Source organism: Dendropsophus ebraccatus, chromosome 6, assembly GCF_027789765.1.
Source record: "Dendropsophus ebraccatus isolate aDenEbr1 chromosome 6, aDenEbr1.pat, whole genome shotgun sequence".
NCBI classification, from domain to species: Eukaryota; Metazoa; Chordata; class Amphibia; order Anura; family Hylidae; genus Dendropsophus; species Dendropsophus ebraccatus.
In genome coordinates, this window is record NC_091459.1 from 130565367 (window position 1) to 130582391 (window position 17025).

The window sequence follows — 17025 nt, forward strand, 5'->3', positions numbered from 1 at the left end:
AAAAAATTAATGGGTGTTATTTATTATTGGCAGGGTGGAAAAGTGAGGTTTGCACAAAAATTGTTGAGTTTTGCCAGGGCAGGGAATGATAACTTCCCTTTCACTCCTCTTATGAAGTCTTTAAAGAGGCCATGTGAGCATGAATTTCATGGATTTTCTAACTAAAGTCAACCCACATTTAGATATGTCTGTCCACTCCAGGGCCAAGATATAGCTGGTTTTATTTGTATACAGATGAGCTAGAAGAGCCCAGGAAGGCGTTTCCCATTCCACAAGAGCCCGGCTCAGTATAGCCCATGGCCATATGGGAACATAACAACAGGATAAAGTCTTCTAACCTGCTGTTAGTTTCCCTTTAATATTGTAGCCTCTTTGGCAAAAGTGGCCATTGACATTCCCATATTTATATGTATTACCTACAGTATGACCATTCAAGTTTAGCTTCTCCACCTTTATACATCCTATCCTTTACCCTCCCATTTATATACAGGGTGGTCCAAAAGTAGGTGGATAGTATGTGTAATAGGGTTATGAAGAGGGAGATTTATCAAACATGGTGTAAAGTGAAACTGGCTCAGTTACCCCTAGCAACCAATCAGATTCCACCTTTCATTTTCCAAAGAATCCGTGAGGAATGAAAGGTGGAATCTGATTGGTTGCTAGGGGCGACTGAGCCAGTTTCACTTTACACCATGTTTGATAAATCTCCTCCACATACTCTCCACCTTCTTTTGGACCACCCTGTATATTTTTGAATATGAAGCAGACATAATACACACCAAATAAACCTCTAAGATGAAAATAAGAATATATTTATTTGACCGATTTTCACATACATTAACATTGGGGATAAAATTTATAACTTAGCAATGAACCAGGATTATTTGTGAAAACCTGCAAACCTGTCTATAGCTTATTACATTATATAAGTAATAAATAAAGTGTACGCTATACCTTTCCTGTAGGAAGGATGTGCTCTATAAATATAAATTCATTTTCCAGATAAACTAGCATGTTACATTGTAGCATGACTCTATAATACATACAATACTCTCATATATCTATATATCTATATATATCACAGATATCTAATGTGACTTTTGTATGGGGTCTCTGTCTGTGCAATAGTTTGTTTTTTTGTATCTTCCGAGTAGCGGAAACCTATATGATGATATTATCCTGGGGTTCAACAAAGTAAAATAAGTTGTGCAAATTATGTATCCTAATTTTTACAAAAAGATTTGTAAATATCCTATAAGGGTATTGTGTAATAATAAAGGGGGTACCCATGTTTACAAATGGAGATGAGCGAAGCAAATCTAACGAATTAGTCTGATTCACTTTCTTAATCGTTCGCTGTAATTCCACATTTGTTCGCTGTTATTCTGCATTCATTCCCTAATCGTTTAGTGTAATTCCACATTGTTCATTCTTTTGCTGGGATCAGTTGGAGTAAACGATCATAGTTACGAACGTTGTAAAAATGAGTGAGATTCGTTTGTATGCAATTCAAAAATATTTGCAAATTCATGTAAATATTTGCGAACTTCGCTAAACTAATTTCCGAGTGATTCGCTCATCTCTATTTACAACCCTCATCTATTAACCAGAGTGGGGAGGATTTCTGGAGAACCCAGTATTAAACAGGCAGCCCTTCAATATTAATGTGCACTGTGTAATACTTAACCTCCCCTATGGGGGCGCTGTAGGAAAAATTAACATTTGCTACCAAATTCCTCTAAAGTTCCCAGCTAATTGCTGGGGGTTTGCAGCTGAGGGACTCACATTATTGTTTGATGACATCACAAAGGCATATGAAAACTGGAAATTACAAAGTGAGCAAATGTCCCACACGTGAACCCAGTGTTGGACTGGCCCACCATAGGACCATAGGCCCCCCCAGCTTTAGAACCTGCACTAACATTGTCGTCTCTCACTGGTTCTTCATTGATGGACCCCCAGGATCATTTCCTCTGGTGGACCCCAGATACCCCAGTCCGACACTAAGTGAACCCTTATTTTCCAACTACAAAAATGATCACAAGAAAACAGAAATAACCCCCCCCAAAAAATCTATAAGAACCCTGCACAAAGATACAAGGACTGGAAGTAAAGGTTCTATGTAAATACACATTTATAAACAACAACCTTCAGCATTTTAATAAATAATAACATTTGCTTTCTAAAACGCAAAAAAACTGATAGAAATAAATTAAGTCAATGGCAATAAAATATGAAATTAAATATCTATAAATTACTAATAACTATTCTAGCTTCGGTGGGTATGTAGGAAACTTTCCTTCGGTCATCAGATACTTCTAGTCTTCGTTTCTTTTTCATTCATTGGTTTCTTTTTCATTCTTTTCCCTTAAAAGATAAAGATTTCCCTCAGTATAATACACAACAAAAACAAGATACTCAACAATCTAACATAATAGTGAATAGTTTTAATTTATGGCAACAAATTGTGTAAATGATAGCGGAGATGTATTCCATTACTCATAGGTTCCTCGTAAGATGTTATATGTACAGATGTACATATAACCGCCAATTTGATCGGTGGCATGCTTGGCTTTCAGTGAGACAATGGGAGGTACTGTATATACAGAAGTAGGGGTCGTACAGAAATATATAAAACAATTATTCCATCAGACTATTCTTTCTATGTTTAAGTGGAATGTGAAGCTTTTCTAACATTCCGATAAAAAAACATGAAAATTCATGTATCTTGTGGTTCATCTCACCTGATTTCCTGCATCTTCTCTTTGACCCAGCGAGCACTAGGAGTGGAGCACATGATTCTCCCTTCATTGGTGATAAACCTGAATGGAGCACATATTATAAAATTATTAGCTATTATGTAGCTATATCTAATTTTTGTACCTAAATTATCATATATTTAAGATGCCAGAAGTAAGAAAGCCACTGCTGAGCAATAGGGAACATATGGAAATCCAAGATGCCCGACACTTTTCTCTGCCAATGGAAGCCATCAGGGGAAAGAATTGTTGATCATAGTGGATTTCTACATTGTAAGCCACATTGTACACATTAGATGGTTGGCCAATCCCACCAAGTCATGCTAACATAGACAGTGACAAGTGCACCAATTCTGTTGATATTTTCTACCCTAAGAAACCATGGAATGTAGAAGAAACACAGTTTTTCATCCATGGCTACATAATGTCCAATGAAGAATTATATGATACATATTAGCATGATAAAGCTTATACAGACAGTGTACTGTACGCATATTCCCTTCCCTTCTCGATACTTACATGATGGCATTAACACATGGAAGATCTGCTTTTTGGATGAGGAAATTTTCAATGATGGTGCCAGGCTTGGGTTTGCCCGCAGAGACCTTGGTGCAGCAGCTGCTAAACTTGCCTGTGTATTCAATAGAAACATTTCAAATGTTACTGGAGAGTCCCATTATATAAGACAATAACATTAAACATTACAATAATATAAAGGAAACTTATGAATTCTACCAGTAGATTTCCTGCTTCATCTGTACAATAAATATGGCGGTCAACCAGCCGGCCTGGACTTCATGTAATGTCATCCATACACTACACCCATACTACTACACATACAATAAGTCAACTCTATGTTCTTGAGACACATCATGAAGTCTTCTAAAGCTTCTATAATGTCCATCATAACTTACCGGTGGAGGCCGAGCACAGTGTACATGTGGCCAGCAGGGCTAAGCACAGCAATACTCTTGTGGTGAACATCCTTCTCGGTTCTCGAACTCTCGTTCTTCCCTTAAAGAGTTTCCTGTGTCTTAGAGGCAGAGCAGCTATGTTGTGTGATCTTTACTTGGTGGCAACTTCTTTATAAGCCATGAAAAGAGGAACTCATTAGGCTAAAGGAAGTGATGACCTAGGATTTTCCATGCAGCGGCATCATCGACATCATCAGCACATTCAGGTGGAATTTTCATTGCCCAATGGCAAATCATTTTCTATTATATTTTCTTTGACTTTAAAGATGAGAATAAAACTAGTGTTTATTTCTATTGCTGGCTACTTATCTCATCCATAGCATGTTCATAGCATAGCAATCTCCGACGTAAACATTAATAACCTCCTATGTGGGCCAAAATCCAACATCCTTGTATCAGTAAAATGGACCTGTCAGCAGCACAATGGGGATGTCAATAGGCTTCATGGTTTGATAGAGCTGTTCAACAAGATTCTCTGCAAACATTTTTATTTCAAAAGTCCTGTGATGTTCCTATACTCACCGCTTGCAGAGTGGTCCTGGCCTATTGGTCACGGTACATGGCTGGTGTCCACCCTTATTCCTTGTGGCCTGGGATCCATGCTTCCGCCTCTACCGCCTATACTGCAGTTCCTCTAGGGTGTGCACAGCCTTCCTAGGCTGATAGGGCCAGTCTGCTCTTCATTATTCTTTCTCCACCTATCCTTTTTCTTCTGCACCTATTTAAAGCTGCTACGACTGTTCCCTTCTTGCCTGACCCTTGTTGGTTCTTTGTGTTCCTGAGCAAAGTTCCAGAGTTGTTCCTGTGTCTACTATTCTATGTATCCTGACCTGTGCCTGTTCTGTACTCTTTGCTTCTCCCCATGCTGACTTTGACCATCTTACCTACATTTGAGCCACCTGTCCTAGTTGACTATGCTGCTGCCCCATCCCTCGTACCATTCTGATTCTCCATGGTGGACCTGGTCTGCTTATTACACTATACATTCTGTCTGTTTCTCTAGTGCTTCACACCAGCACCGTCTGGTTCTTAGAACCAGTCACTACACGCACCAAGACAAGGCGTGTGGAGCGACCTGGTGTCTTCTAGCTGCAGAAGTCTACATTCTAGAGGGGGATAAACAGTGAAGACCCAGAGTGCCTGACAAACTGGTTTGGTAGTACAGCAGGTGCACATCCATTGCCCGTCCTCTACATCACAAGATAGTCTATTTTGTTAGGCCTCGTTCACATGTCAGTTTTTTGAGTGGAGAGGCGCGGAGAGCAAAGGCGCATGAGCCCTCCCATTCAAAGAGATTGAAGGCAGGATTCGGGGGGGGGGGTTCCGTACAGAATCTTGGTGCCAATTCCGTAGTGTGAACAGGGCCCTAATTTGCAAATATCGAGGGTACCGATGACAAAAAGTTGTAAAAGTGGGCCCTATGCCACCAAGAGGGTAAAGAGGGCAGTAGCCTTGACTTGGGGACTTGGCCTCCACACATATTGTATTGAGCACAATTTACACCTGCATACCTACACCCTAAAGTTATTTGGATCATTTAAATTAATCATATGTCAGTATGTAATTTCTATATTTTACCAACCTTCCAGAGAACAGAGCCCCCCCCCCCCCCCCCCCCAGCTATGAGGGACTGTCTATAATATTTATTTATGTGCCCCCCCCCCTCCAGGGAATATCTAGCTGGTGACCCTCAGCAATCTTTAGGACGGAGGTCAGTGCATGCTCAACTCTATTTACTGTCACTATTGGACTTCTGAACATAGTTTAATGCTTGACAATGCTCAGAAGTCCCAATGGGAATGAATGGAGCGGGGGTTGAGTGTGTGCGCTGCTGCTCTATTCTCTGCTTGGACTAATAATCTCTGTTTTTGTGGATCAGTGGGAGTCTCCTCAGTTGGACCCCTGCCGATCAGCTACTTTACCCTTATAAGAGGAAATTTTAATCTTATAATAACTCTATTTAATAAGTTTAAAAAGCTAAAAAAAAACCTTTGATGAGTCATTGAGACATATGAAAAAAAGATTTTATTGGTCATGTTCAGAACGTGACCAGTGAGGTGAACAAGCCGGGAGAAGCCTGTGCTAGACAAATACTGGATATTTAGTTCCATGGAATATATGTAAAATTAAATAACCTCCACATATTTGGTATCTCTATATAACATACATATATATATATAATGAATGGGGTAAAGAATTAAAAGTTTCTTTTCATCTTGAATTCCTTAAATTAAAGTAATATAACTTCATGCTAATGTTTTCACTTCTCTTTTTCCTCTACTTCTTGTGGGTTTTCAGTTTATACTATTACTTTTTTAAGTTGGTTACAAGTCTTTGCATTCTGGTCAGTATGACGTCCTTGCCCGCCTAAGCTGTTATGCCTTGTGGTATTATGTAGATAAGGTATGTGTGATCTATCTATCTATCCATCCATCTATCTATCTATTATCATCTATCTATCTATCTATCTATCTAAAAAAAAAATTGGCCACCACACTTAAATGTAAATATATATAGTGCAGATCTCACATACTATATAAAGCTACCATATACATGTAAATTGGAAATTACCTTGTCCAAACAGCTCAGATAATGCATAGTAGGAGTAGTAGTGGTCCAATGGTAGTGATAGTAGTGGTAGCAGGCAAAGAGTCCGATATGTCAGTGTAGCTAGAAAGTCCAATCTATTACTGTCGATTGGAATATTGGAATATTACTGTATGTAGAGTTCCCTCCAAGGCTGTTAGAATTGGGATGCCCCGGCTGGTGGCTATTCCCTACAAAAAAGCCGCTGTGAGCCAGAATCAAGATGGCGGGTTCGCGGAACCGAGTGACATCACTCTCTCCCTTTACGGATACCTGTAGAGTAGAGATGAGCGAACCTGGAGCATGCTCGAGTCGATCCGAACCCAAGCGTTCAGCATTTGATTAGCGGTGGCTGCTGAAGTTGGATAAAGCCCTAAGGCTATGTGGAAAACATGGATATGGTCATTGGCTGTATCCATGTTTTCCAGACAACCTTAGAGCTTTATTCAAGTTCTGCAGCCCCCGCTAATCAAATGCCGAACGTTCGGGTTCGGATCAACTCGAACCCGAACCCGGTTCGCTCATCTGTACTGTTGAGGCTAAAAAAAACAACAACCTCAAAAAACCAAGGACTCTTTGCCTGCTACCACTACTCTCACTACCATTGGACCACTACTGCTCTTACGCGTTATCTGAGCTGTTTGGACAAGGTAATTTTCAATTTCTATGGCAGCCTAAGGCTATGTTCACACTGCGTATGTTTCCGGCTGTAGTGTGAACCGCGAATATACGCACGTAGTTTTGAGGTTGATGCGTTCGCTTGAAAGTATACGATATACGCCCGCACAATGCACACTACGTATGAGCTTACGGCCGGATCATATGCGGCTCCGTGAAAAATGAACAAGACCATTGTTTGAGGACGGAAATCTTCCAACTCACGGCCGTGGATTTCCATGCGGTCCCGTACGAAGTACTTATTTCAGCCAAATTGAACTAGATTTTTCGATCCAAAACGTTCTGTGTGGTTTATTGGGCTGGGCGAAGATTTCCAAGTAAATGACCTGTTTCAGATCGCTTCAAAACAAGCTAGGGAAGCATAACTGTACTATGGGCGTATGTTCGTGGTTCCTACGCATCCGGCCGCATGTCTATTTTTCCCACGCCCGTAGTTTTAGCCGCACATGTACGGCGACGTATGAAATGCGGCTGGACTCATACGCAGTGTGAACATAGCCTTATATAGTATGTGAGGGAGGCATTATCGCACTTGTAGTACTGCAGCACATGTTTACTTGCGCTAGGCACTTTTTATTATTTATTAAGTCCACTGCATTCAGGAGAAAGGCGGGTCACCCCCAGCCTATTAGCTGCAAGGCTATCACAGTGCTAGTGTTTTTTTAACTTCTGTTGGGGGCTCCTATACAGTTGTTTCTCTGTGAATATATAATGTGCAATGTGCATAAATATAAATCACGCCAGTGCTCAAAACTTTCTAAAATACATAGAAATCCCAGTATGATACACTATAAGATAATCTCTCTCTATTATGAACGATAGAATATCTGTGTATGTAAATCACTACAGTATAATGGGGGGAAGAGACCGCTCACAGCATCTCCATGTAAATTTAGGGCAGGGGCCAGCGGGCATTTCTGAGGTTTGTTACGTAACCTGGACACATGATGCAGTATGCTTCTATAGAATAGATTGCCTGTTGGTGACTAATATCTACATAGGAGATATAGTGGTAAGGAGGAAAGTTTGTCACCACAATGTCGTCCCACATCCACTAGAGGCTACATTGCCTCACGAATAATACTGCAAAATCTCCACTACATAAAGTGCTCCGTCCTGGAGACAAAAAAAAAACATATGACAAGCAGATCCAGCGCTGCAAAAACATGGCTACTTCCCCCCCTCACTTGTCTCCAGTTCAGGTGAGGTTTTCAATTAAGCTTAATTTACTTCAATGGAACTGATTTTGAAACCCCACCCAATCTGGATACAAGAGAGGGGGAAAGTGGCCATTTTTTAGTAGCAATGGATAACCCCTTTAACCCCCCCCCCCCCCCCATATTACACTGCTGCGGCAATTAGGAAAGTGCTCCATGGCCAAAGATCCCACTTGCTGCATGTCTAGCATGTATGTAGGTTGATTATATTAAATATATATGACCTGGGCTGAAGGTTGCATTCTGCACACCCACCACTAGATGTCTCCCTATGGTGTCCTTTTCTTCCAATCACCTGCCAGCTTCTTGAGGCCATATATACTGGGGAAGCAGGCCATGTGGTTAGTTTAGTCTGTAGTGGTTGGTTGGGGAGTAGTGTAGAGAGGTTTCAGTAAGTGAGTTAGTGAGTATCTCAGTATAGTTCCAGTACTAGCCATGCTAGGCTAGTAACACCTGCAGTGAGGCTACTAAGGATAGGCAGTAAGCCTCATCCACACTGAGGGTCTATCTGGAACAAGACAGCAGTTAGATAAGTGCAAGTCAAGCCGAGAACTCTGCTAGGTTTCCTTAGGGGTCACCCCGATAGCTAGCTTTACTCAAAAGGTGGGGCCTATATTCCTAGATTTCATGTCACTCCATGCTCTTGACCAGCAAAAGGCGAATTGTCATAGCTGTGGATACAGATACTGTTATCACCACCAAGTCAAAGTGGTTAGAGCCCCTCCAGTTGAGAAAAAAAGGAATGCAAAAACAGTGTGAACCCATGTGGCAGTGACTAAAAGTCAAAAGTATTTCAAGCATTCAATTACAAGTAAACTCAGTCAGCAAAACCTCAACTCACTGTATTCTGCACCTTAATTGAATGAACTGTGAGTTACTGTGTACCGCTGCTTTGGGAAGTTTTACAAATAAACGTTCCAACTTTTTAAGTCTATTCTAGACTCCTCGCACTACACCTGCACCTCCCAACTTTTAATGGGCATGTGTCTAGGACTCGGGGAGGACACATACCACTCAGGCCCCGTAACAAGACCTGAGAAGGTATCCTACTACCTGCCCTAGCTAGCACCACCTGTCTGCCCTGGGTTACCACACTATGACATACTGATAGACTCCCCATGATGCTGGATATAGTATGTGTGTATTTGAGATATGAAAATCAGATTATCAGCCAAGTACAGAAGACTGTAATAGAGGCTCTTACAGGGTCATCTTTAAAACAACTTGTAAAGTCACCAACCAGAGGAAGGAAAGGTTTAGATTTAGTATTTCCTAATGTGGATTTCATATACAGACTCTCTGTAAGCAATCCTATGCCTGGGGGGAGCAGCCTGTGTCACTAGCCCTGCAGGTGTGGCAGCATGCGGCCTGTAGCTGACAGTGACTGAGTTATCCCTGTTCTCTCTGCTACTTTGTGCTGTGGCTGCAGCACTACTGACACAGACGGCTTTTTCAAGTCAGTTATCTTTTCTAAAATGTATCAGAAGAGACATTAGGAGAGGCTCAGTATCATCGGCACAGTATTGAAGGGAACCTGTCACCCGGCATTACGGCGCAGAGCCCGTCCGACCACCCAGTGCAGTCTTGGATACTTACCCTTTCTTGCAAGTCTCGCTCCTGGACCCGGTCCCGGGATGGAGATATCGCCTTCGGAAGCCATGTGCGGGCTCTTCAGAGATGTGTCCGAAGCCTTATAGAGAATGACGGCTCTAGTCATTCTCTATGGGCATCGGACTCATCTCTGATAATTTGCATACACCACGCGCTCACCTTCCGGTGCCAATATCTCCGTCTGGGGCCCGGTTCCAAGAGCGGGACTTGCAGGAAGGTTAAGTATGCGGGGCTCCACCAGGGGGTCGGGCGGGCTCTGCGCCGTAATGCCGGGTGGCAGGTTCCCTTTAAGTGATAGGTAACTGGGCCAGGATCAGAGCTTGTGCAGCCCTGCAGTTCCCAACACAGCCATTGGTGGCCGCAGAGGGGCCACATCACATATAAATGTAAAAAATCAGTCCATAAATGTAAAAAAAAAAACCCTGCAAGTTATATAACTTTCTTATATAACTTATAAACGTAAAAAAGAGTACCACAAAGCTGGGGTCCCTTTTGCAAAAGTGTATTTCTATAAGCATGCCCATATTTTCATGAACTACCTATGACTAGGGATGGTCCGAACCGAGTTCGGTTCAGGTTCGTACGAACCCGAACCCTCGGTAATGATTCCCGCTGTCTGCCCGCTCCGTGGAGCAGGCGGATCCAGCGGGAGGACCGCCTGGAAAACTGGGATACAGCCATACGAACCCGAACCTCGGCAGGTTCGGACCATCCCTACCTATGACCATTGAAGTTTTGGCTTCTCCACCTTTATACATTCTGCCTTGTACTGAGATTGTACTATCTATCTATCTATCTATCTATCTATCTATCTAGCAGATATAATACATACAACATAAACCACAAAGATAAAGATGACACAATATTTATTCGGCCAATTTGCACATACATTAGCATTGGGGATGAAGTCTATAACTCCGTTATACACAGGAACATATATGAAAACCTGTTTACAGCCAAGTCCATTAAATAAGTAATAAATAAAGTTACGCTGCGTCTTTCATCTAGGAAGAAGGTTGTGTTCTATAAATACTGTATGCATTAAAATATAAATTCATTTTCTAGAAAGCACATTGACATTATACAGTGTAACACGTCCTCATACTACATACAGTGCTCTCATATTGTACATGCGGACATGACTATGCTATGGCGGTTCTCTGACATCCATAGAAAATAATGGGTTTCAATGGTTACTGTTTTGGGACTATTGGACGCTGAGCTGCAGAATCTGTTGGCGCTACAAAAATAAATATTATTATTATTGGACAATAGAACTATTTAGGGTTCTTTATATTGTCCAAGTAGCCATAACCCGCAATAACTGAATTATATAAGGACTCACTTTTCTAGGGGATGAGTTTTTTTTTTTGTTTGTTTTTTAGCACCATAAAACCAAATTGGAAACCCAAATACTCTATACAGATGTGGGAACACTACATATATAAGGACTGTAAGGTACGGTTATGAGTAAATAACCATGTAAAATCCACATAAACAACAACCAATCAGAATTTAATAAATAATAAAATGTTTTTCCTTCCTAAAATTCATAAACGACAGGAATAAATTAAGGAAATGGCAATAATAATAATAATACTACCCAACCCCCAAATTAAATATCGATAAATTACTAATAACTATTCTAGCTGTGCAGCGTGTATGTAGGGAACTTTCCTCCAGTCATCACATGCTTTTAGTCGTCCTTTCTTCTTCGTTGTTTTCTTGTTCATTCTTTTTCCTTAAAAGAAAAAATATTTCCTTTAGTACAATACATGACACAAACAAGATATGTGTCCCTGCTTCTGTATGGTGAGCACCAAAGCATAAAATACTGTATACTTTGTTGTTAACACAGAAACATAGAAAATTGTTGGCAGAAAAAGACCACTAGGTCCATCTAGTCCATATACAGCCTAGCATACCATTATATATATATATATATATATATATATATATATATATATATACATATATACAGCCCAGCATACCATTATGTATATAGCCCAGCATACCATTATATAAACAGCCTAGCATACCATTATATATATACAGCCTAGCATACCATTATATATATATATACAGCCCAGCATACCATTATATATACAGCCCAGCATACCATTATGTATATAGCCCAGCATACCATTATATATACAGCCTAGCATACCATTATATATATATATATATATATATATATATATATATATATATATATACAGCCCAGCATACCATTATATATACAGCTTAGCATACCGTTATATGTATATATATATATATATATATATATATATATATATGTACAGCCCAGCAAACCATTATATATACAGCCTAGCATACCATTATATATGCATACAGCCCAGCATACCATTGTATATACAGCCCAGCATACCATTATATATAAACAGCCCAACATACCATTATATATACAGCCCAGCATACCATTATATATACAGCCCAGCATACTATTATATATATGCAGCCCAGCATACCATTATATATACAGCCCAGCATACTATTATATATACAGCCCAGCATACTGACAGGTTGTCTCAGCACCTCGACAATACCATTATATATACAGCCCAGCATACCATTATATATACAGCCCAGCATACTATTATATATACAGCCCAGCATACCATTATATATACAGCCCAGCATACTATTATATATACAGCCCAGCATACTATTTATACCATTATATATACACAGACCAGTGGATTGAGTCAGGGAGCAGTGTTGTACTTGGCACTACGCTGTACACATTTGCCATTCCAGGTGTGATTTTATAGAACTTTTTTTTTCTTCTTCAAATTTAAGCTTTCCCATCCTTTTGGAGACTATTCTTCTCAAAGTAATTGTTCAGAAATATATAAAGCAATTATTTCATCAGACTATTGTTTAAGTGTGGAGGTATAAAGTGCAATGTGAAGCTATGACAACATATTCAACAAGGTCAAACATTTTCTATGAAAAGTCATCTCGTTTGTAGTTCAACTCACCTGAGTTCTTGCACCTTCAGTTTAACCCAGCGGACGCTAGGAGTGGAGCACATAATGTTTCCATCATTGGTGATGAACCTGAAACGAGACAGATATTGTTACAATTTATTCCATCTATCTATCCATCCATCTATCCATCCCTCAACTTGTATACATATAGATATATACCTCTAAAACTGACCATATATTTTAGATGCCAGTCCAGCATATAAGACGTGAGAACACTGTTGCTAGACTCTTCTAAAGATGGCTTATCTCCCCAAGAACAAAGTGATTGATGCAAAAACCCATGTGGGCATGTGGAAATCCAACATACCCGACTCTTCTCTCCACCAGAAGGGTTGAGCACATAGGACATCACATTAGATGGTTGGACAAATCCTTCAAAATGGCAAGGTTTATGCAACTGTAGACCACCATCAGAGTGAGGGTTGTTTATATTGGACGGCCTATATTAGTGATTGACTATGGGGATTACAGTATTTGATCCAGGTTTGAGGTATAACAGGAAGGAGAGAGCAGTGGAGAGCAGGAACCATAAGACCAAGAGCTGCAGGAGATTGGGATGGAGAGTAGGATTAGTTTTTTAAGTCCATTATTAAGCTTTTAAATTTGTATGCACTCTTTAGCTGAAGATAGACAGTGGGTAGTCTTAAAGGGAATCTATAAGTAAAATGCTAACCTTAGGCAGCATGAGTTGTCTACTTAAAGAGGTTGTCTGGGAATAATTAATACTTGGCCAGGATGCCAGGGATGTGGGAGACATGTTGGTAATGCATACTTACTTATCCTGTCAGTGTCATCGGATGTTATGAAAACACAGGAAGCAGTGCAAAGCAGGCGGCCCGGTGGAGGAACGGGATAAGTAAGTATAAATTACCAACATGTCCCCAGGCAGCCTGGCCAAGTAGTCATTATTCCCAGACATCTTTTTTAAGGAAAACAATGAGTTAGGTTGCATGGTGATATTACATAATGTCCAATGAAGAACTACCTGATACATATTAGGATAATAAAGACCATATGGACAGTGTACTGTACGCCCATTCCCTTCCCTACTCAATACTCACATGACAGCATGAACACATGGAAGATCTTCTTTTTGGATCATGAAATTTTCAATGACGGTGCCAGGCCTGGGTTTGCCTGAAGAGACCTGGGTACAGCAGGTGCTAAACTTGCCTGTATATTAAATAAAATAAAAAACAGGAGTTGTTGGAGAGTAACATCATATAATACAATAATAATAAACATTACAATAATAATAAGAAGCCTATGGATTCTCCAAGCAGATTCTTTGCTTCAGGTGTACAACAAAGATGGCTGCCAAACATGGCGGTCAACTAGCCGGCCTGGACTTCATGTATTATACTCCATACACTTCTCCCATCTACAAAACCAGTGGATAGAATATAATACAACCAACGTATGGAATAAAAAATATCTATAATTTTTTAGGTGCAAAAGACCAAGTGAGATAGAATATAAAGTAGAATATATCTAGTAATATTTATAGAATCATGGTGAGCACCGGATGTATGACGACATTGTCTTCATCCGTATCCATCCCTAAACACTATAAAGTCTTCTAAAGCTTCTATAGGCTATGTTTACATACAGTAAGAGACCGGCCGTTCTGCAACTCCGGCCGGGTCACGGAACGGCCGGGATCCCATTCAACATAAGGCTATGTCACACACCGCAAAACTACGGCCGTAGTTTTACGTAGTGTGAACATAGCCATAATGTCCATCATAACTTACCAGTGGAGGCCGAGCACAGTGTACATATGGCCAGGAGGGCAAAGCACAGCAATACTCTTGTGGAGAACATCCTTCTCGTTTCTTGTTTCTCGACCTCTTGTTCTTCCTTCAAGGAGTTTACTTTGTTTTCGAGGCAGAGCAGCTGTGTAGAATGATCTTCACTTGGAGGCACCTTCTTTATAAGCCAGAAAAAGAGGAACTTCAACCGGAGAAAGGAAGTGATGACCTAGGATTTTCCATCACCATCATCAGCACATTCAGGTGGAGTTGTCTCCGCCCAATGACTAATAATTTTCTCTGATTTGTTTAAGTTTGTAATGACTACAAGTGGTTTCTTTTTTTCTGTTTTGGGGTTTATACTCTCATCCACAGAGCAATTGCCAGCATTTTCATTGATATCCTTCAATGTGAGCCAAACTCCAGCCCAGGTCCTTGCATCTGTGGAACACTATGGTTGGCCGGTCACTTGCCAGATGGTGTTGTGTGACGCCACTACTGTGGTGGTTGGTCGCAGTGTAGCTAAGCTGGATGGTAGGTTGTCATGACGCCAGTGCCGGTTGGGCACACAGGTATGGGGGCACACCTGCTTTTATTTTGGGAAGGCTGGCTATACCCTTCCGTGTGGTCGGTGACCTGCTGGGCTGTGAGGGGGTCCCTTGGGTACTTATCACGGAGGTCCGGGGTGGAGCTCTGCCAAAACCCCGCCAGGGTTGCCATTTGTATTTTCAGTAACTGCTTCTTCTTACCTTCTGATAGGGGATGGTGGAAACAGGAACAACTATGAGGGGGACAAAACTGTATAGTGGCATCACTATGCTGGTTCCTCCCCTCACTAAAGTGTGGCAAAGCAACAGGGGTGGGTAATAGGAATGTTCCCTGCCTAAAATAGTGTATGATCAGGACTAGAGATCAGCGAACTCACAGGAAGTTCAGGTTCGCTCAATCCTGTACGTGGAGCTGTGACCCACCTGGACTATTGGTGCTCGGCCTCCCACAGAAAGGTGAGATGACCCAAGGATGGAGTAATGACTGTGTAGGTGCCGGAAGAATAATCACTGAGTCCTGTTACCATAAATAAAATCTCCTTTACTTCAGGAATACTTAGTACAGTACCAGATAATAGACTTCTGACTTGACTAGACTCAATCTGCATTAAAGAAGAGCCTCATTAAAGAGTCTTGAAACACAGGACTGGCCAGATATCCCTCTGGGAAGGACAAAGCCAAGGGGTGGCTCCTGTAAGGAAACCACCAAAACCACCATATTAAGTGGCCCTATAAGTCAATATAATGACAAGGGAAAAACCAAGGCCAGGTATCCATCCACATATAGCTTTTTCGGGGTTTTGCCCCTCATCAGTGTGGAGCAGGATTCTGGCTGGGTGGGAGCAATGCCTAGTAGAGCCATAAGAGAAACAGATCGCTGATCTCAGGGAGACCAGCCAAATAATAACACTGCCGGCTGATTTAATCTGCGTTAAAGGAGAAGTCCTGTGAAAATTTTGGAGAGGATGATGGAAGGGGGCACAGGGCACTGGAGGGACACTGAGCATCCCTCTGCCATCATCCTCTCCAGCAGCCACAGCCTGCACAGCTCTGAGAGTCGGGTCGTGACATCACCATTTTGTCCAGGAAGTGAATCCTTGATGCAGTAGTAAGTGCAGGGAAAAAAGTGTATGTTGGTGACTTGTATAACTTTTGAGGGGCAATATAATACTTTAATAAAAATTTTTGCCGGACTTCGCCTTTTAGAGGTTTTGGGGCAGAAGAGCTGTGCTGACTTGGTTGCGTGCTGAGAAGTAGAGTGAGTTTAGAGCAGTAGAGAGGAGTTTGGGCTGAGTGTCCAGAGTAGTAGAGAGGAGTTTGTGCTGAGAGTCCCAACCCAGAGTAGAAGTGTGCTCTGCCAGAACTGTAGAAGAAGAAGAAATAGGATACTCAAGAATACTTGCAAGTAAAAGACTACTTGTGCCCATGTTTCTACCTTTGTTGTCGCTGCACCTTCGTTTTTGCCCTACAGTGTCGGGTGACCCGTCCTCCTAAGGTGACACAAGCCCCAGACCTTGTTACCTGAGTTGAGCAAGGTGGCCAAGATTACCTGGTTACTTCTGTGCTGCGAGATAGAGTACATAGGCTTGTAGCAACTTTGTTCTATCCCGATCAGTTCCTCTTGCTTCAGGATACTGTCCTGCACTTTTAGAGACGTTCAATGGCGTGGGTTGGGGTGATCTCGGACTTTTCCTTTCCTGAATGGTTTAGCACTGCATAATAAGAATAAGTGTTGCTTTGAAAAAGAAAAGAGTCTCTGTGTTTCCCATACGTCTGTCCACTACCACACACCCGACTAAACTACACTGGACTGACTAAGTGTAGGTGTGTACTTCCTCTACCCATGTGACAACTTCCTACAGGGTGTGTAATACCTCCTGTGAGTGATGG

The 17025-nt window shown here is 41.3% G+C and overlaps 2 protein-coding genes across 2 annotated transcripts; both read right to left on the reverse strand.

Annotated features, from left to right (window-relative positions):
• Positions 1-827: 827 nt before the first annotated feature.
• LOC138795100 (C-C motif chemokine 19-like) lies at positions 828-3798 on the reverse strand. The gene is made up of 4 exons (XM_069974057.1): positions 3674-3798; positions 3279-3390; positions 2745-2822; positions 828-2367 (listed from the first exon to the last, which is right to left on the reverse strand). Exons 1-4 carry the CDS (start codon positions 3741-3743, stop codon positions 2337-2339), a joined length of 291 nt encoding a protein of 96 aa, XP_069830158.1. The 5' UTR covers positions 3744-3798; the 3' UTR covers positions 828-2336.
• A 6896-nt stretch (positions 3799-10694) lies between these two features.
• LOC138795101 (C-C motif chemokine 19-like) lies at positions 10695-15075 on the reverse strand. Its single transcript, XM_069974058.1, has 4 exons — positions 14591-15075; positions 13898-14009; positions 12828-12905; positions 10695-11566 (listed from the first exon to the last, which is right to left on the reverse strand). The coding sequence occupies exons 1-4, from the start codon at positions 14658-14660 to the stop codon at positions 11512-11514; spliced, it is 315 nt and encodes a 104-aa protein (XP_069830159.1). The 5' UTR covers positions 14661-15075; the 3' UTR covers positions 10695-11511.
• Positions 15076-17025: the final 1950 nt, after the last annotated feature.